General features: G+C 43.7%; 1 protein-coding gene across 2 annotated transcripts in view; it reads left to right on the forward strand.

The window, feature by feature from the left end:
- Positions 1-948: 948 nt before the first annotated feature.
- usp34 (ubiquitin specific peptidase 34) overlaps positions 949-20,785 on the forward strand; it is a 61,610-nt gene continuing 41,773 nt past the window's right edge. For both annotated transcript variants that reach the window (XM_084563135.1, XM_084563136.1), the window contains exons 1-6: positions 949-1,277; positions 11,504-11,594; positions 13,809-14,376; positions 15,232-15,282; positions 19,095-19,244; positions 19,510-19,577. In XM_084563135.1, coding sequence (XP_084419261.1) covers positions 1,235-1,277; positions 11,504-11,594; positions 13,809-14,376; positions 15,232-15,282; positions 19,095-19,244; positions 19,510-19,577 — 971 coding nt within the window. In that variant the 5' untranslated portion in view covers positions 949-1,234. The remainder of the gene's footprint in view (positions 1,278-11,503; positions 11,595-13,808; positions 14,377-15,231; positions 15,283-19,094; positions 19,245-19,509; positions 19,578-20,785) is intronic.

Consider the following 20,785-nt stretch of genomic DNA (forward strand, 5'->3'; position numbering starts at 1 on the left):
CCACTAACAACAGGACACCCTCAGAAGGCCCATGTCCATTCTCTGATGAGTCACCACAAAGGAGACCTACACAATATTAGGAAGGTGGTCATAATCTTATGCCTGATCGGTGTGTATAAAGTTTTATCTTACAGTGGTAATTGTTACACCTCTAAAGCCACTGTGGTGCTGAGATGGCAAGAATTATATGGACGGAAAAAGTTTCTAAATAAATAAACGATGCTCTGATGCAAAGTTATCAAGGGAAAAGAAAGTTAAGAGTTGTTGTCAAGTATCTGTTCAGCGTGGTTATTCAATATTGTGTACTTTTTATTATATATAATTTGCACTGGATTATGCCTAAAATATAATTCTACAAGAAGTACAAGACATCACATAGAGAGAGGGAGAGAAATAAATCCCAAACAGGTAAAATTTACAAACAGTGATTTACACTTATACCATACATAAGTTATAACGATAGAAATATATATGTATAAAAAATATTTACAATAAAAATAAAAATATTAAAAATATGGAATATTAAAAATGAAACGAAATTGCAATGAAGTGAATTAATACACTGACCAAAAAAATAAAAACAAATCTATCTTGTACAAAAAATTATGTTAAAAGTTAATAAGTGTAGTGTCACACAGAGGCAAATTATTTTAATAAAACTCATTTTTTAGTTTTTTATTTATTTTTTTTTTTTAAATCCGGATATTAGAAAATATATTAATAGTCTAAAATAAAAATGTAAGCCATCCACATTATTGTTCCGCGTTTCCACCGCGTTTGCCCTTGAGATCTCCAGGAAAGGTTGTAAACGTTGCTTCACACACAAGATATCGCGAGACTACCGAAGAAACCCGAACGGTCGAAGGAGACAGGCCGGAGAATCCCGAACCATCTACATGCTGCTGTGTCGCCTCCCCCCTCCCCTCCCCTCCTTTTTCAACATGGCCGCTGTGTCTACTCTCTCAAGTAACGCTCAGATCGGAGACTGACTCGATTTCCACCGTCCCGTGCCTCTCAACTTTTGGCGTACACCAACTTCGCGTGGATGCAAATCACGTTCGGCACTCCGCCGTCTCCACTGGCTCCGTTTAGTGGCATAACCTTCACCAATCACTCCCTCCACTGGGCCTTTTTTTTACCCCCAAAACAACCAACTGCCAGCCGACAACAGTTTCCAGCGCAATGGTTTGAGGAGGTGCACTCGGTTCTTTTCTTCTTCTCCTCTTCATGAACAATGTGTGAAAACTGCGCCGAGCTGGTGGAGGTTTTAAATGAAAGTAAGTAAACAAATCCCGTTTTATTAGCCCGAGTTAGCCGCTCTGACGTTAGCATCGAACCCTCCACTGAGGCTGGATGGGAAGCGTGCTAGCTCGGCGGCTAGCTAAATATAACTTTGCCTCGCCTTTCCATCTAGACTTTGTCACAACAAAAACAAGACAGCGGACGCGGTGACATGTCGGCTGCCTGTTCCCGAGCCGCGTCCGGGTGTCGGACTGTGTCGGTTTGATACGAACGCTGAAGCGAATCCCCCCCTTTTTTTGCAGTTTTTTCGGGGCCCTGTCTGTCAAACACCTGGACTCCAGCTCCTGAATTAACTCTCAGCGTTAGCGACCTCGACGGGTTCTTGTGTGTGTGTGACATTACAGCCACGGGCTCGGATACGGCAGCATCGTGTGTAGGGGGGGTTTTAACCGACGCCCGGTGCCGTTGAGAGCCCCGGGTTTGCACCGTTTTGGAAGTTGGCTAGCTGAGTTAGCTCCGCGGAGCTAGCGAGCAGCCTGACTTTGTTTGATGTGTTTGTCAGGTCAGTCTGCTAGCTGTCCACTCCGCTGCCACCCATTGTGTTGTGCGGCCCAGCTAACCCTCTCTCTGTTACACCTCCTCTAGTTCACAGAGCTCACACACGGACATCAACAATTCAGATTTCTTCTTGTGCCTGTTTCGGCGAGTCTCTTAAATGTTGCCCCTCCAAGCTAGCGGCGACTGAGCTAACCCTGAGAATTAATGGCTGCATCGAGGCGCATATTTTGGCACATAGCACCCCGTTAATCCTCCGTAGCTTGTGTGTGTGTGTTTGTGTGTTTTTCTCCACAGATGCCCTTTACCACATCAGCTGCACTCGCCTTTTCCTTGTTTTGCTTTTGAATTCAGCTCTAATTTTGTAGTATTTTAATCCACAGTGCTAAGTTAAGGCATCAAACGTAAAATGCAAGGTTTGCTAAATTGCTAAAAACTTAGCCGTGAACTAACCTAGCCTGCTAACCGGGGCCCTGCTTCATGTAGGCGTGTGTGAAGAACAATTAGCAAAACGTTATTATATTATAACGGGTTTGGATAAATGCTTTTGCTTGAGGTGGTGTGTTTGTCGTGTGTGTGTGTGTTTATTTATTTATTTCCAGTCCGTGTCCATCCTATTGTGTCGTGTGTGTGTGTGTGTGTGAAGTGAAAGCTCCTCCCTGTAGGAATCCTCTATAACACAGAGCTGCACCTGAACGCAGCATGGCTACACTAAGTCTAACTGAGGAGGACACAAAAGAAAATCTGGACACTTTTGATTTAGATGATTTTTAAAAAACAAAACAAAACAAAAAACATCTTGTTTTTCTTCAGTCGTCTAAATCGTGACCACCTGTTTCTGGACCGTCATCCTCAGATGTTTGTACAGAACACGTCTCAAAGTGGTGAAGTTACAGACGGATGATTGTGTTTTATTGTGACTCTGTTACATCTGCCTGGTCTCCAACAGATTCTTTCCGTTCTATATGATGTTAGATTTTGGTTCAGGTGAGGACAGGGGCACTAAACAACCATCTTTCAGCATTCAACAGTTAATACGTGGTCCTGAGTATGCGTTCGGAATATATAAAGTAAAGTGCAAGTGCGTTGAGATGTAGTAACAAGAGAAATAGCATTACATAAATGGTGCATGTTTCCGTTCAGCAGGGTAACGGCTCTGGGATAAAATCTGTTCCTTAGTCTGTTTGTCCCGGTCTTGATGCACCTGTAGCGCCTCTCAGAGGACAGTAGGGTTGGACAGATGACGTCCTGGGTGCAGACTGTCCTGAGCTGTGTTTCCAGCTCTGTTTAAGCAGCGGGAGTCGTAGACGGGAGTCCAGGGAGGGGAGACGGCGGCCGATAATCTTCTGCGCGGCCTCTTCTTGTCTGCGTCAGTGCAGCTAGCGTACCACGCTGAGATGGAGTGTGTCAGGAGGCTTTCAGTGCAGGATCTGTAGAAGGTAGAAGGTCTCCAGCAGCTTGTCCTCCGAGTTGTTCCTCCTGAGCGCCCTCGGGAAGCGAGTTCGCTGCCGGGCCTTCTTGATCACGAGGAGAGGTCGGCGGAGACGAGAGTGTCTAGGTATTTAAAAGTGTGGTGGACCGCTAATGTTGGACGTTAGTTGTAGTTCTTCTGGATGGGGTTGAGGCGAGGACTGGTTCAGGACAGTCAAGATCTTCCACACAAAATGAAAAAAACACTTCTTTATGGACCAGACTTGGCTTTGGTCTCGGGGGGCATTGTTGTCCTGCACCTGAATGTAGGATGGCTCACGAATTCAAACTAAGAAGGATTTTATTCTCTCAATTTGTTATGTTTTCATTTGGATGTTAAATAAAAACTCGTGCAGCTGTTACGTCCCCTGATCTTCTACAGCTTCTTCCCCTCCACAGGAGCTTGGTTCAGGCGACGAGGACGGTAGCGACGGAGGGTTAGCTGCTTCAGAGCGGGTGCTGGCGTGTGGTCGACCCCCGACGCTGAACAATGAGACCTGTCCTGCCGCCGTTTGACAGTGTTGGGGCGAAGGCTGGTTGCAGGCCAGTCACGTTCTTCCACGTTTTGGCTTCGGGCAACGAGACATTGTGGAAACAGGAAAGGGCCAAACACAAAGCGTTTCTATAAAGCTGGAGGGACCCCATTGTCTGTAGCCTTTTCCTTCAAATCTGCGCCTCAGACCTAAACAATCAAAGAAGTCAACCCAAGCTCAAGCTCAGACGTAACGTTTATTTGGCTTTATAGTGGACTTTGAATGAGCAATTGTCTTTTATTTATTGTTGCTCTGTGGGACCTTGCGTGTTGACGCTCAGTAGATGGGTGCAGATATTCTCGGTCGTTTTAGGGAGCTGTATTTCTTTGGGTATAATATTACTTCAGGTTTGCATTTAACCACGGTTCACAGGACAATCGTGACGAAGCTCTGACACGCCGTCAACGCTGCAGTTTCGTGATTGGCTGCGGTTTTGCAGGAAACAGTCAGTTGCATCCGGGCTGAGACCACCCTCTCCTGCTAGCTTGATTTGTTCGGGGATGGAGTGCGATGATTGTCAGCGCAAAAAACGAACCGATCTGAGGGATGAACGACTCGTGTGTGACGTTACCCATAAACACCTGCTGCAGAGGCTTCCTCCAAACACACACAGCTCACGGTCGTTTGTCTGGTTCCCAGTTTGCATTCTTTCCCTTGACCCTCTGAAAAAATACAGCTGTTCCTGAGTTTTCTTAATCGGCGTGGATGTGTGTGATGACCTTGACCAGGTTCTCCGTGACATTGATCTCTAAAAACTGCTCCTCCTCAGCTCCACTCATGGAGACGTGAGAGGTTTGGGTTGCGGTGCGTTGTTCTCTGACTTAGACTTAGATCAACTTTATTGATCCACAAGGGAAAGTGCTTGGTCACAGTAGCTTAGTTACACATAAAAAACACTCTTAAGAACCACAAGTAAAAGAAAGATGAAGTAAAATATAGTAAAATAATAAAAACAGTATAAGCAAAAATGTACAGAATTAGCAAATGAACAAGAAATGGAGACAAAGAATATATATTATATAAATAGGAATGATATTAAGGTGTAACAGTGTCCATTAACATTAATAACATGAGTTATGTTGTTGTTGTCCAGCTGGACAGAGTAGAGGATGAATGACGTCCTGTAGCGTTCACTGTGGGAGTGGAGCTGGATCAGTCTGTTGGAGAATGAGCTCCACTGTCCCTCTATAGTCTGGTGGAGTGGATGAGATGGACTGTCCATGATGGAGAGACGTTTGTCCAGTGTCCTCCTGCCTGTCCCTCACTGAGACAAACGTCTCCAACTCACTGCCAATAACATGACCATCCTACTGATGTCCTTTCTGCTGGTGCTGCTCCCCAACAAACTACAGCAAAGTCCAGACTGGTAGAAAGTCTCCAACAACTTGCTGCAGACATTAAAAGACCTGATCTTCTTCAGAAGTAGAGTCTACTCAGGTCCTTCTTGTCCACAGCATCACTGTTGTCCCTCCAGTCCAGTCTGCTGGTCATGTGGACTCTCAGGTACTTGTAGTGGTCCACTACTTCTACCTTCAGGCCCTGGATGGTGATGGGCTCCACTGGTGTCCTCTTCCTCCTGAATTCTTGGTCTAGTCCACATTCAGGACTAGGTGGTTTTCCTGGGACCACTCCACAAAGTCTCATGTTGAGTCACGAGGACTTTGAGATTCAGTATTGTGTGTGTGTCCAGTTGTGAGATGAATTGTCCCAGACGGTGTCCCAATGCTGTAACTCAGGATGAATGGTGCTTGTGTTGTTTTTACTACCCGCCCCCCAAAGCTTTAGGAAGCTACAGGAGACCAACTCTTTAAGTTAAGTGATCACAACTAAATTAGAACTATTCACTGTTAAGTCTTACAGACATTTGTCAATAGAAAGTCACGTCTCAGCAGCTTGTGTTTAGTTTTCCTGTACGTGAACTGATGAACAACACAGACTGCTGCTCTTTGTCGCTAAATCCAGTAAAAGAGATATTACGGTAATTTAAAGATGGATTGAAAACTCATTATTATATTTTATATGTAGACATTTCTCATGCTGTATGAATAGTTTTTAATGTTTGGGATAGCGTCATAGTTTGGGGCTTTTATTAAGACAAAAACAAAACAAAACAATAGCTACGCTACGCTAGCTTTTTGGTTCGTCCCAGTGATTATTACGTTTTGATATCCATCTCCACGATGAGTTTACGGTGATGGAAGGAGGGAGATATAAAAACCTTGTTTATGCCGCGGAGGTCATTTATCATCGTCCTTCCTCAGATTCCTTCCTCAGACCCTTTTCAACACGTCCAACAATGAAAACCGTTGAAGTCTGGTGCTTTGTATTTTGCACGAGGCCTTTTAAAACGTGCCTCGATTCAAAGCAGTGTAAATAACTGTGTGTTGGTGGGGATGGGTGTCCCACAGCGGGGGGTGCCGTCAGCTGTGACTGCTCTGTCAGCGTGACTGGCAGCTCCATGTGCTCTGTCTGTAGGTGACCTGCGACCTCACATTTGCAGCAACAGCAAGTGTTTGTGTCTGTGACAGAGACGGAGACAGAGACAGAACTCCACGTTACAACGAGGGATCTGTGTCGTCTGGTGTTTCCAAACGCACCGCTAATCCAGAATATGTGTTAATCTATGTGTGGGTTAGTTATCAGAATGTCAAACCTGTTTTAAGTCGTCCTGATCAGGTTTTTGTTGCCCCCACTAACTGATACTGATCATTAATATTCAGCATCAGCCCATATGAATCCAGATCCAATTTTAGTCCTAGAGTCGGTCTCCTGTAGACTCCTAAAGTCTTCCCTTGTCTTCTCCGACTGGATTCAGTCCAATAAGTCTTTCTAAAACAGAAGAGGACAAAGACTTTTTCACGCTACAGGGACGTGGTTTTGTTTCACAGCAGAGCTAAAATAAATAACTACTGAAGATCTGATCATTTTTATAAACGCCTGCAGGCTACACTCTGTGTCGGTCGTCCTCTGGGACAGTGATCTGACTCAATTTGAGCTTTGCTACAGCGAATCCAGTCTGTCTCTGTTAGTTGTCGTCCCATCGTGGGACAAACACTGGAGACGATGGAACAACTGATTGTCTGGACTGAATGTGTCCTGCAACGTTGGGGATGTAACGCTGCAGGGACACTGTCTCCCCCCGAAAATACAACAAGAAACAGGCCATGAAATGTAGAGATGTCCCCATCAAGTTTTTTTTTTTCTGCGCCCCCTGATCTGATCCCAGAGTGTCACTAGATTTGATCCTAGAGTTGGTCTCCTGTAGCTTCCTAAAGTCTGTCCTTGTCTTCCTTGTCTTCTCCTAGAGTTTGTCTCCTGTAGCGTCCTAAAGTCTTTCCTTGTCTTCCTTGTCTTCTCCTAGAGTTGGTCTCCTGTAGCTTCCTAAAGTCTGTCCTTGTCTTCCTTGTCTTCTCCTAGAGTTTGTCTCCTGTAGCGTCCTAAAGTCTGTCCTTGTCTTCCTTGTCTTCTCCTAGAGTTGGTGTCCTGTAGCTTCCTAAAGTCTGTCCTTGTCTTCCTTGTCTTCTCCTAGAGTTTGTCTCCTGTAGCGTCCTAAAGTCTTTCCTTGTCTTCCTTGTCTTCTCCTAGAGTTTGTCTCCTGTAGCGTCCTAAAGTCTGTCCTTGTCTTCCTTGTCTTCTCCTAGAGTTTGTCTCCTGTAGCGTCCTAAAGTCTTTCCTTGTCTTCCTTGTCTTCTCCTAGACAACGAAGAGGAAGAAGACTTTTTTTTAATACTACAGGGATGTGGTTTTGTTTTATAGCAGACCTAAATATCTGATCTGATACCGGTCGGGACGTCCCTCGGTCTTGAGAATCTTTCATTTACAAACTAAACTGTTCAAAATTCAGGATGCATCAAAGATAATATTCCTAGAAGTCAAAGTTGTCCAATAAAAGGCTCAATCACACGTTTGGGACTTTCTGAGACGCTTGTGTTGACCATTATTCACGCCTGTGTCTCTTGCGTTTAACTCGAGTTTAACTGTCTGCTGTGCAAAGACACGTGAAGCGCTCTGATGCTCTGATGGACACGTTGAATAAAACCGCAGAGTGTTTTTCAGTTAAAGCTCAAATCCACGGCAACAGGATGAGCTGGTTACGACCGGAATATCTAGAACTTAAAAACAACTCTTTACATATTTATCACAGCAATGTAGGTCAAGAAAAGCCATCTGTGAAATTATCGCACAAAAAACTAATTTCAATTTGTTTCAAACTTTTATTGGGACATAAACTTGCAGCTGAAGTTTTAAAATAACGTCCAAGACGAGACATTTTTGAACAATTCATCCCTCGGGTTGAGTAAAGAAACGATCTGAGCTGTAGAGCTGAGGATAAAAAGTGAAACACGACCCGGAAACAACAACAACTGCTGCTGCTGCTGCTGCTGTGCAACGATTGTTAGGTTTCTGTACAGATGAAGTGTGGAGCTGATAACATAGCAACCTTCAGATACCAGCTGTGTGTGTGTGTGTGTGGAGGGGGTGGGGGGGGGGATTAATAATAAGTCAACTGTTGCCAGAACAATGCGTTGCTCATTCATGCACCTCATCATTGCTGTGGGACAGTAAAGACTCTGTGTCGACGTCAGAGTCTCCGGTTCGTTGAGTTCACTCTGGTTGTCCGTGAACCAGAGGGTTGGCAGTTTGATCCCCGCCACATGACGAGGAGCACATGACCAAGTGTCCATGACCAAGACGCTGAACCCCCGGGTTGTGAGTGGGCGCTGGTGTGTGAAAGTGTGTGTCATTGTGACTGTACGTTCTTGCAGTTTTGTGATTGGTCATAATTTTGGATTTGAGGAAATGAATCGGCCGTGAGTGTGGCCTCTGGTATTTATTGGTGGTTCATGTGTCAGACTTCAATTCATGAGCAACGTGTTGAGTTTGATCGAGTATCTAGGATACGTGTAGGCGACGGAGATCGGGGTCGATCCAGGCAATTTAAAAAAAAACGATCGTATCGTAGCAGTTATCTGTTTAAGGTCTGATATAAACCAAAACTAACTAACGTCTTCTTCCTCTTTGTTGCCGAGCGTCAAACTGCCAAAAAAAAAAGAAGAAGTAAAAATCATGTGACTAAACATGTCTGCTGTGTAGAAGTACTTCGTTCTGGAACATGAAGCCAGTCAGTCAGAAATTAGGAAATTGTGCAATGCCGATGTTTGTTGAGGTGGTAGTAGTTGATCATGGTTCAGTGCTACCAACACTCAGTCAAAGGCTGCACCCAAACAACAACAACAACAACAACAAACACTGAACGTTTAAAGTTTCCTGGAGACAGCGTCAAGGAGAAACATCTTCCAGAGAGGGTTAGGGAGTTTATGGCAGCGTTGGATGACCAGAACATTTCTGGAGTAGAGAACACAAGGTGATGATCAACTACTACCTCCTCAACAAACATCCACTCTGAATAAATTACTCATTTCTGTTTGACTCACTTAATTTTCCAAAGTGAATTTCTTTTATACAGCAGACATGTTTAGTCACAGGATTTTGGTTCTTCTTCTTCTTCTACCTCGATTATTGGCAGCTTTGACGCCAGGCAACGAAGATGTTTTGATGCTACAGGGACGTGGTTTTGGTTTGTGGAAGACCTAAAACAAAATAACCACCAAAGATCAGGAGCCGTATTCCTAAAGATTCTTAAAGAGTTGCTCCTAGTGGACAGATTCCATCTCTCTCCACACGACATTAACTTTGACAGAAAGAATTATTGGACTGAATCCAGTCGACTCTAGGAGAAGACAAGGACAGACTTTAGGAAGCTACAGGGGACCAACTCTAGGACGTTTAGGATCAGATCTGGACTCGAATCGGTCGATATTGAATCTTAAAAACATCTGTATCGGATGTTATTAGGCAAAAAAAAGGTTTTAATGTGTAACTGATGAGAAGAACGTCGTCCAAAGACAGTAAGGTACTTGGTTATGTCATTATAAGGTCGTGTTGTAGAAAATTTCTCTGCTGTCGGTGAAGAATGAAATGGAGACTTCTGCCGCCCGAGAAGTTTTTATTTTCTTTGCAATGAAAAGGTCAGTCAACACGTGAGCGGTCAAAGATGAAGAAAGACCCCAAATATGGGGAGACCTAAACATTTATACCTGAGGAACACCCCTTTCACATCCCTTTGTCTGCTGCAGGGGTCGGCCCCTCCAGGAAGTGTTTTCACACCCTTTTGTCTGTTGCAGGTATCAGCGCCGTCCCCCCGTTGGTGTGTTTTACACCAGTAAACCTGTATTTAGGTGCAAAGTTGAGTCCAGACATCACAATTTACAAAGACAAAAGGACCTGGTATCTTACGTTAGGAAGGGGGAGGTTGGGCATCTCTAGTGGCTGAGACAAAGAAATTGAATTTACCATTACTGTAGTCATATCGGTCCGTGGGGTTTGGGGCTGAGACTCAGCTTGGTTCATTTGTTCCAGGACACAGTGATTGCTGTGTTCACACCGGACCAAACGGATAAACTCTCCTGGATTCAGAACAGTGAGCTGGGTGTCTATGATGCCAAATATTCATTATTAATCTGCAGATTATGTGCAACAAACACCTTGGGGGTCGCGTTCACGCCGAGCTGCAGCCATAAACTGAGGAGGTGAATGTTGGCACCTGTGGGTCTGATCCCAGATATCATCTTTAAAGCAGTGAAACCACATCCCTCATGACTGCTGCTGCAGGAAAGCACACAGATCTGTTTATACCCAGAACAAGACGATGTTCAGAGTCCACCCTGGTCCTGAAGCCTCTGAGGAACTTCTGTTAAAGTGATTTGGCGCGGCCGAAAAATGTCAGATTGGATCCTATTGTTGCTGTTTCTTGTTGTTGCTGCCAGATTCAGGTCAGTGATTCATCTGGAGACACTTGATGCCCCTGAACTGGGTGTGACTGCTGTGGCTCATTGAAGACCTGCACAGTAACAGGAGCTTCAGACTGGAGCCAGGGTTTAATGTCTGAGCCCATCTGAGGCCGGTGTCGATATGATCTGTCTCTGTATTGTTCTGCAACCTGTTCAGTTATTTTTAGGACCGTTTTCTTGTTGTTTAGAACCTAAAGGAGGAACGTTTATGTCTGGAACGGCTGAAATTCCTTCACAGTCTGTGTTTGGAAAGAGGTTAAAAGAATCTACCTTAGTCTTTAGGTATGATTTTAAAATGGAGTGTATGGACACGTATACTGCAAATATTCTGTGAATAGCTGTGAAAACACAGTGCTGGAGGTCAAAGAGGAATCAGTGCTGTCATGTGAGGTGAATAATGTGTTATATATATGTTTAATTATTACAATAATTGGTCAAAATGAGCTCTAATGTCAGATTGTTGAAGATATAGTCTCACAAAATGTGGGAACGATTGGTAGTATGAACCCACCCTATCTCACAAAACTTATAAAAGGACGTTGATATAATATATATGTATATGTACACAGATCAGCCACAACATTATGACCACTGACAGGAGAAGTCGATAACATTTAAACCATCTTGTGACAGTTCAGTGTTCTGCTGGGAAACTTCTGGACCTGGCATTCATTGTTGTGGATGTTCCTTAGACATGTAGCACCCACCTAGACCAGACCAGGCACCGTGGTAGGACTTTCCAGCCAGAGAACCAGTCTCTGTTCAGCTTGCAGCGTTTGATCAAACACTTAAACAACATAGAATGACGTTCCTTCCTCAACAGGTGTCTTGTCTTGTCTTGTTTCTCCTCAGTATCGGATGCAGACGGCAGTGAAGGAGGTTTCCAGCTGAAGAAGGAACATGCCCTGCGGGTTCTGGGTTACATCAGCTCCTGGACTCAGAGGTCAGTGCCGAACGACGAACTTTCTAGTACCAGGTTTAAGTAAAACGATGAATTTGGGTTAGCTTTCATTGGTGTGAAACCCTAACGAGACTAACGTTGACGTTAGAAGGTAGAAGGTTGTGTTCTTTCAGTTCTTTAATGAATCTTATACTTCAACCTCATCAGCAGACATCAGACTAACTACATACGAGCTGGTAAACCATCCTCTAGTAACCAGTCTCAGTCAAACATCTTTTTTTTTTTGTCAACTCGTCAACATTAGACAACATTAGGACACGTCTTCTTCGTGGAACCTAATAGCGCTCAGCGTTCATACAGAGGTGTAGACCACAGTTGACCCTGATTTGATCTGAGGATGTTTCCTTGATCTTCTCTGATTGGCTGAGTGAAAACCACATGCTAAACCTCACTGGGAGGCTCCGAGACGCAGTTAAAAACGTGTGCTGAAGTTACCAGATATGGTTCTTCGCCCTATAAAGGGTTGAGAGAAGGTTAGATGAGCATGACGGTAAGGGTTCAAGCAGTAACCAAAGAAGACTTTTACTACTGAGCTGCTTGGCTTTGATCAAAGTTACCTGGACTACAGCTGCTGCAGAGATAAACAGCTAGCACTACTGGTCTGTCTTTATTTTCAAAGTTTGCTCGTCGCATTAAACTTTCAAGATGGTTTCCCAGCATTTATGAAATCAGATTAGCTTAAAGATACTTTTTGAAAGTGACCTGAGAGGCTCACTTGAATAACCAGTCGTAGAGAATAGGATGGATGTCGCAGTCCTGATTCAATCGATACCGATTCATTTGCAGATATTTCACTTTGAAAACACTTTCACTTGGTTCCACAGATTTGTGCTACCTCCTCAGTCTTCTCCCTCTTGTTTTTCATCTTTCATGTGTCTTTGGTTTTGTGCAGCTCTCCTCTGTCGCTATACTTTTTAAATCCAAACATCTCTCAGAGCTTTAGCTTCTGTCACGTTTTGAATCTCACAAGATTCGTCACGTGAAACCAGTCTTTGTGAGACCACAGCGGGAGGATGCAGGAGAGTTATGTGTGTTTTAAAAATCGATCTGAGGATTTTATGAATTGATATCAGACCCTTTAGACGAAGATCAATTTGAATCGGGAAACAAAAAACGTAATCATTATGAATAAATGTGTTTTAGTCTGAGTTCATCTGGGTACTTCACAGCACTGCATGTAGAAGCGAGGGGGTCATGTTGTTGCCAATAAAGTGAGATTACTGCAACACAGAAAAGAGGGAAGACGTGTAGGACGCTTAAAGGGGAACTACTGTTTTTTACAACCTGGACCTTATTTCTGGCATAAAATACCATCGTTTACTCACCCATATAACTTTGGTGTCATTTGCAGTCGTTCAGGATATAATTAGATCAGCGTATATCCATATAGTGGGAGTGAATGGGGCACCGAGACACAGCCTCTAAATAACACATTATCTGCCGTGAAACTCGTTCATTTTGCAAATATTTTGTTATGATACACTAGTGCTATTCCCCGTTGAGTCCAGAGTTACCTGTTATCATCATCCGGGGTCTGTAGATTGACCTACTAACCTCTGACCTGGATGATGTCATCTCTCAGCGCCGTACGCACCCGCGACGGTCGGCTTGTTTACCTGTAATTTGCTACTGCTACGGTTCGTCCACAACGTCAGAATCGGATAAATATTCAGCCATGTTGCAAAAAAAAATAGCAGTAGCAAATTACAGGTAAACAAGCCGACCGTTGCGGGTGCGTGCGGCGCTCAGAGATGACATCATCCAGGTCAGAGGTTAGTAGGTCAATCTACAGACCCTGGATGATGATAACAGGTAACTCTGGACTCAACGGGGAATAGCACTAGGGTATCATAACAAAATATTTGCGAAATGAACAAGTATCGTGGCAGATAATGTGTTATTTAGAGGCTGCGTCTCGGTGCCCCATTCACTCCCACTATATGGATATACGCTGATTTAAATATCTCCTGAAGGACTACAAATTACACCAAAGTTATATGGGTGAGTAAACAATGGTATTTTATGCCAAAAATAAGGTCCAGGTTGTAAAAAACAGTAGTTTCCCTTTAACGAGGAGAGGACCCAGGTCAAGCTTACGACGTAGTTACAGCGTATATATCTGAAGTGCAACCATAAATGTCTTGGCTTGAGCTTCTCTAACACTTCCTTCCTGTTGTCTCTGTGTGTTGTCACCAGGCAATGTCTCTGCTGCTTCAAGGAGTACAAGCATTTGGAGGTGTTTAACCAGCTGGTCTACGCCCTCATCAACCTGGTCATCGCTCAGATCAGCAGCCTGAGAGACAGACTCTGCAGCGTCCAGGACCACAGATGCAAAGGGGGCGCGTCCGGGTCGGAGAGAGCGGGGTCCGAGTGGAGCGGAGGGGAGTCCGCGCACGGCACCCTCCCCCAGCCGCCCTCACCCGGGGAGGATGAACCCGTCAACGTGGAGAGAGACTCTGCCGAGGAGGACACGGACGCGCCTGACCTGAACCAGAAGAAGACCCAGAGCCAGGATCAGGGGGCCAGCCAAGCGGTGGAAGCCCAGGCGGAAGAACTGGGAGCTGGGGGCGGCAGCGGCAGGTCTGGGGGCGGCGACGACGGCGGCGCTGGAGGAAGCAGTGACTGCAGCGGCGACGGCCAGGATCCCTTCAGCTCCTGGAGCACAGAGGAGAGGGAGAAACTGCTGCTATGTGCTGCCAAGATCTTCCAGATCCAGTTCCCCCTCTACACGGCGTACAAACACAACACACACCCCACCATAGAGGTAAGTACAGCCCGGACACACACCTCGATACTCACAGCCTCAGGTGATGATTTAAAAGCCTGGCTTGCAGTTTGCCCCCGCTTCCAGTCTTTATGCTAAGCTAGGCTAAATGCTAGGCTAAATGCCTCCTGGCTTTGAGTATCTGAACAGTTGCATCATTTTCTTTTATTCTTTCAACGCGTTCAGTTTGAAATAAGTGATCGGATGCTACATTAAACTTTAATCTGTGTGAGAATATGTGAATATCGACCTTTAACGCTGTCATACAGAATATTTAAAGGCGTTTAAAAGTACAGATATTTGGACAAATACACTTAAAGTAAAAAAAGGGGGGCCACATACAGCCCAATTTGGTCCCAAGTGGGCCGGACCAGTAAGTTAATAACCTATGAGTTATTTGAGCACATTGCTGTCTGCTGTTTAGTCCTGGGGCTCAGTGTTGTGTTCTGTCCACCTCTCTTTTTAAAACAAGTGGACAAATTAGGCATAGCAGTTAGTTTCATTGAAAAGTCGCAGACTTCACTTTGCATATTCATTCTGCGGGCCAGATTTGACCTTCTGGCGGGCCGCCTTTGGCCCCCGGGCCGTATGTTTGACACCTGTGCTTTAAGGGATCCTGAAAAAGACGACGTGTAGTTAATAATGTAGTTAATATATTAATACTGGTAGCAGCCACAAGGTTCTGAGCTTCTGACAAACTCTAGGCTGCAAACCTCCTTTTCTTTAAGCTCCTTTAAACGTTACTCTGCGTTCATACAATCCTGCTAACGCCTTCGTTTTCAGGATGACACCAGTTTTGCACGTCATCCTCTATAACTGTGTGATTCTCTTGTCTGTTTCTTTTTGTTTTTCCAGGACATATCTGCTCATGAAAGCAACATCCTCGGCTCCTTCTGCGACATGAACGTAAGAAACTTATATAAGACCGTATCCTGCTTTTAATGTCGATGTCAGTTAGTTTCTAAAGCAGGTTTGTTGCATGTTTCCAGCTGCGTTGACTCATAAGTTGGACGTTGAGCTGACATTGATAAGACGATCTATAAGCTCTGAGGCTCCTGATTGTGACTGATGGAGCAGTTTGGAGCCAACGATCGTCTTTTAACTGCTTAAAGATTGACATTAGATTTCTCCTCTTTCGTTTTGTGGCACTGGTTTTATCTCTGTCATTTATTCCGCCCTGAAGCTGTTGATTTGGAAGCGGCACAAGCTCCTCAGAGGCCTAAACCCGACAGCTGTGCTGCATCCAGAGCCGTGGAGGGGAGGGTTGAGGAGGAGGAGGAAATCTAGATGTGGGCCTCAGGCATGCTGAGAATTTGTGTACGGGACGAGGACATCAGGGGCCTGGATTTGAATAACGGAGCCACATGAACACTGGAGAGTCTCGGGTTTATTGATCATATCATCTCTGAGCTCGTTGAAACTTTGCTCCTTCCGCTCTTTAGTTTTAGTTGTTGTCTGAGCTGTAGCCGTCCTGGATTAACGGGAACAAACAGATTAACGTGGTGCCTAATCCCACCCTCGGAAGGAGAAGATAATTACTTACATTTATTTCACTTTCTGTTAACACCGGCTTTTACTGTGTCACCTAAAATGTCAAGGAAATCAGCAGCAGGTGAGGTGTTAGCCTCTTGAACACAGGTTACAGCTCAGGATCCATGAATTTCAACAACGTTCCTGTAGTTTTCACCTGAAACACCTGACAAAGCCGTAGCCACGGTAACTTTAAAGCTGTTATTGAACCGTTCGGAGATCAGGCCTCTCTGCACGTTGTGGCCAGTACATTCAAGCTAACTGTGTAGCTTATAGCTAACACAAGACTTCCTTTAATGATGAATGATTATTAAATAGTGTCTGCTCTCTGTTTTCCACAATTCCAGATGTCTTCTGATATTTATTGTGCCGTCTCAGAGGACGGAGGAAACCAGAACACAAACACATTTCAGAAATAATGAATCTTAAATAGTTGCAGATGAATTTTCTGTTGATTGTCTTTTACTCTAGTAGTTTGTGCGTCTACTAGCTGAATTCAGTCAGAGTGTAAGAAAAGTATTGAAATAAATTGGTTGTTGTTGTTGGAGTTCAGATCAGAGAAAAGAATCACCAGCAGATTATGGTTTAAGAGTTGCAGTAGATTGATGGCGCATGTGTGCCTGATTAAATTCAGTTTTAGTGTTTCTCTGCTGGACTCAACTGAAGCAGCTCTGGATTAAAAACAAGCGGGTAAATTCACAAACTTTATAGAAGATAAAGTTGGTGTGCTCCTGATTCAGATCTGACCAGATGACAGAGTGTCCAGATATAATCCCAGTCTGAGCTGAGGTTTCCAGTTCCCTCCGTCAGCTCTGTCGTTCTGAGAGACTCAGCTTGAATCCATTCTGACTCGGGATGCACCGAAACTTTTCGTCTGAAAAAAAAGAAAATGCACTTTCGGGCCATTTTCGGCCGAACATTGCTGCGGTTGTTGCTTGCATCATCACAAAATCCTGTTTCGGCCGTGTTGTTTCGGTGATAAGTGTTCGACCGAAAATGGCCCGAAAGTGCATTTTTGTTTTTTCAGCCCAAACCATTTCGGACTTTTATCGCCGAAACAACACGTGCTAGCAACAAACGCAGCGATTTTTCGTCGACAAATGGCCCGAAAGTGCATTTTCGGTTTTCGACCGAAAACTTTCGGTGCATCCCTAATTTTGACTTTTGTTTTTGATATCGACGTGGAATAGAAAGTCCTTGAGGCCGGCGAGCAGAGTCAAGATAAAACGGGGACAGAAGCTTGAACGTTCGACGCAGCTGAGCCGTAAAAACATCAAACTTGAATTTCCTCATTGAATTTATTATTGGTATAGACTTATAAGTAGAGATGTCCGGTTCCATTTTAGTTTTATATATTGAGTATCTCCCTCTAATGTTAATTTAGTTTCTATTACTAAATATCTTCACCTGGAGATTCATAAAGGTTTAGTTTAATTAACAAAGAACAATATAATGGTAGAGGAGACACTGCTGTGATACTTGTCTCCTTGACGCCGTCTCCAGGAAACGTTTCTCAGTTGTAGCTGTTGAGTCAATGTGGTATTTAACGATCAACTACTACCACCTCACAGAACATCCACTTAAATAATTTACACATTTCTGTCCGATTGACTTTATTTTTCAGATTAAAGTTCCTCCACACAGCTGACATGTTTAGTCACATGATTTTGGTTCTTCTTCTTTGGTTTTTGGCATCTTTTACGCTAGGCAACCATTAATACAGAAAAAGAAGAAGTTTTGACCCGTATACAACTAACAACTACAAAAGATCATTTTAAAAATGCCTGGATTGTTCTGGATACTTAGACTTTGGGACACAGTAACTCACCTGCACATTAAACAAAAAATACTAGTAAAAAGAAAAATAGGTGCAAGAGAGTTAAACAAATAAAATATGAATGAAATAAATTAGAATAAATAATACTAATAAAATAAATTAAATTAAAATGAATAATACCAATAAAATAAATTTAAATAATACTAATAAAATAAATAATACTAATAAAATAAATAAAATAAAATAAAATATTGTAAGCCAAATAAATTTAAATAATACTAATAAAATAAATAAAAATAAAATAAAATAACTTAAAATAAATAATACTAATAAAATAAATAATACTAATAAAATAACTTAAAATACATAATACTAATAAAATAAATAAAAATAAAATAAAATATTGTAAGCCAAATAAATTTAAATAATACTAATAAAATAAAATAACTTAAAATAAATAATACTAATAAAATGAATAAAAATAAAATAAAATATTGTAAGCCAAATATTGACATCAAATAGATTGGGAGGATAAATAAGCTGCTGATTGAGACATCAGATGTAAAATGTTTAAGACGGTGTCCATGGTGTCATTCTAGGCCTGTGTAGCTGGTATCTGATGAAGCCAGCCAATGTCATGCCTGGTTTAAAAAGAAAAACTCATACAATTAAATACCTTACACATTTAAAAACATTTTCATTCTTCCTCATAAGAGCGTGGAACAAGAGTCTCGTGTTCATGCCAGAGAGGGCTGATATCGTAGTTCAGCTTCGTATGTTTTTGTCTCTGAAGCTGAGGATTGTCCACGTTTCCTGTCTGCTTTGACCGTTTTTATCAAGGCCTTCATTATGGCACCAGTTAACAGCGGCTCCATTGTTTTTTTTGTTTTTTTTTCTTGTGCAACTAACTTTCAGTTTGGAAAGAAAAACTGTCTGCTCTTCATCTGGTTTGGTTTCCTGCAGATGAAGTCACTTGTCCCAGAGCGGGTGGTAAATGTGTCCCTGGACAATCTGGCTGTTGGACAGCTTTTTACCCCCCACCCCACTCCCTCCCACCCCGCCAACCCGCCACCGCCACAATAAAGTTTTCATTAAGCTCAGGGGCAGAGTTTGGGAAGGAATCAAGAACAGGATGCAAGAAATGTGGTGGGAGGACGATTGAGCAAGACTGCTATGAAGGCACATAACTGATTTACTGCCAAGAAGACAATGATGTGCTCAGATTTATCTAAATAAATGTATGTTTAGTTTCAGTCAAGACGTTCTTTACCCACGCAGACATTTAGTTTTTAAGTCAGAAAGAAGCTTCAGTTCAGAAGCAGAGATCTTTAGATCCTAACTCCCGGTAAATGTGAAAGACCAATGCGGCTAACGCTCCGATGTTGCTGCCGTTTTCTCTCCCGTCGACCAGGACGTGGAGGTGCCTCTGCATCTGCTGCGCTACGTCTGCCTGTTCTGCGGGAAACACGGCCTCTCCCTGATGAAGGAGTGCTTCGAGTCGGGGACTCCGGAGAGCCTCCCCTTTCCCATCGCCCACGCCTTCATCACCATCGTCTCTAATGTGAGTCCCCCCCCCCCAGCAAACGATGATGCTGCTTACGCCGGAGGCTCGTAGAATAACATCTAAACAGCAGCAACTCAGCACTTAATTATTTTTGGAGCAGATTTAGTCGCCTGTTTATTAAGTACAACCAGTTATAGCTGAGTGAACAACAAAAACAAGTCCTTTATTTGAAGAGGCGTTGTAATTGTAATCCAGGGACTATTCAGTTCATATGTCTAATAAAGGCAACCATTAACACGCTGCTTCATGTCTTTGTCCACAGATCCGAATATGGTTGCACATTCCTGCCGTCATGCAGCACATCATACCGTTCCGCACCTACGTGATACGGTGAGTTTACACAGAAAAGTAGTTTTAATGTGAGAATGAAGGACGCTGACTCACCTGCTGCTCACTGACGGTATTTATGGTGACGACTGGGAGCTGCAGCCTTCACCGTACATTTAATAGATGTAGAGGAACATACGAGAGATGTCCTGACCAACCGATCCAACACTGATCTTTTAATCTTCAGTATCAGTCGATCTGATCTTAAATGTCCTAGAGTTGGTCTCCTGTAGCTTCCTAAAGTCTGTCCTTGTCTTCCTTGTCTTCTCCTAGAGTTGGTCTCCTGTAGCTTCCTAAAGTCTGTCCTTGTCTTCCTTGTCTTCTCCTAGAGTTGGTCTCCTGTAGCTTCCTAAAGTCTGTCCTTGTCTTCCTTGTCTTCCCCTAGAGTTGGTCTCCTGTAGCTTCCTAAAGTCTGTCCTTGTCTTCCTTGTCTTCTCCTAGAGTTGGTCTCCTGTAGCTTCCTAAAGTCTGTCCTTGTCTTCCTTGTCTTCCCCTAGAGTTGGTCTCCTGTAGCTTCCTAAAGTCTGTCCTCGTCTTCCTTGTCTTCTCCTAGAGTTGGTCTCCTGTAGCTTCCTAAAGTCTGTCCTTGTCTTCCTTGTCTTCTCCTAGAGTTGGTCTCCTGTAGCTTCCTAAAGTCTGTCCTTGTCTTCCTTGTCTTCCCCTAGAGTTGGTCTCCTGTAGCTTCCTAAAGTCTGTCCTTGTCTTCCTTGTCTTCTCCTAGAGTTGGTCTCCTGTAGCTTCCTAAAGTCTGTCCTTGTCTTCCTTGTCTTCTCCTAGAGTTGGTCTCCTGTAGCTTCCTAAAGTCTGTCCTCGTCTTGTGAAATGTGTGCAGTCTCTATTTTCACACATTCATCTGTGACAAAATAAACTTTTAATCTAACTCCGAGCTTCTTTCCCGTCCTATAAATAACCAAGTAGGAGCCATTTTGATCAACCACCTTGCTTCACTGTCAGCATTCAGCAGCGTCTCCACCCAAATCTGTGAATCTGATTCCAACACAGGACGAGCCCGTCTGTAGCCCCGTTACCTCGTCTCCCTGTCAGGTTTTTATAAACAGCTCCTGTCTCACCTTTCAGAGCTTTTGGTAAACTGTGAATATTCACCGCAGCCTCTGGCCACGTCTACCCCCCCCCCCCCCTTACCTCCCTCCACCCCGCTCCGTTTGTGCTCTCTCTCACTCAAATACCAAAGTGCCACGCGTTCGTTGCTA

Source organism: Chelon labrosus (genome assembly GCF_963514085.1).
Source record: "Chelon labrosus genome assembly, chromosome: 2".
Taxonomy (NCBI): domain Eukaryota; kingdom Metazoa; phylum Chordata; class Actinopteri; order Mugiliformes; family Mugilidae; genus Chelon; species Chelon labrosus.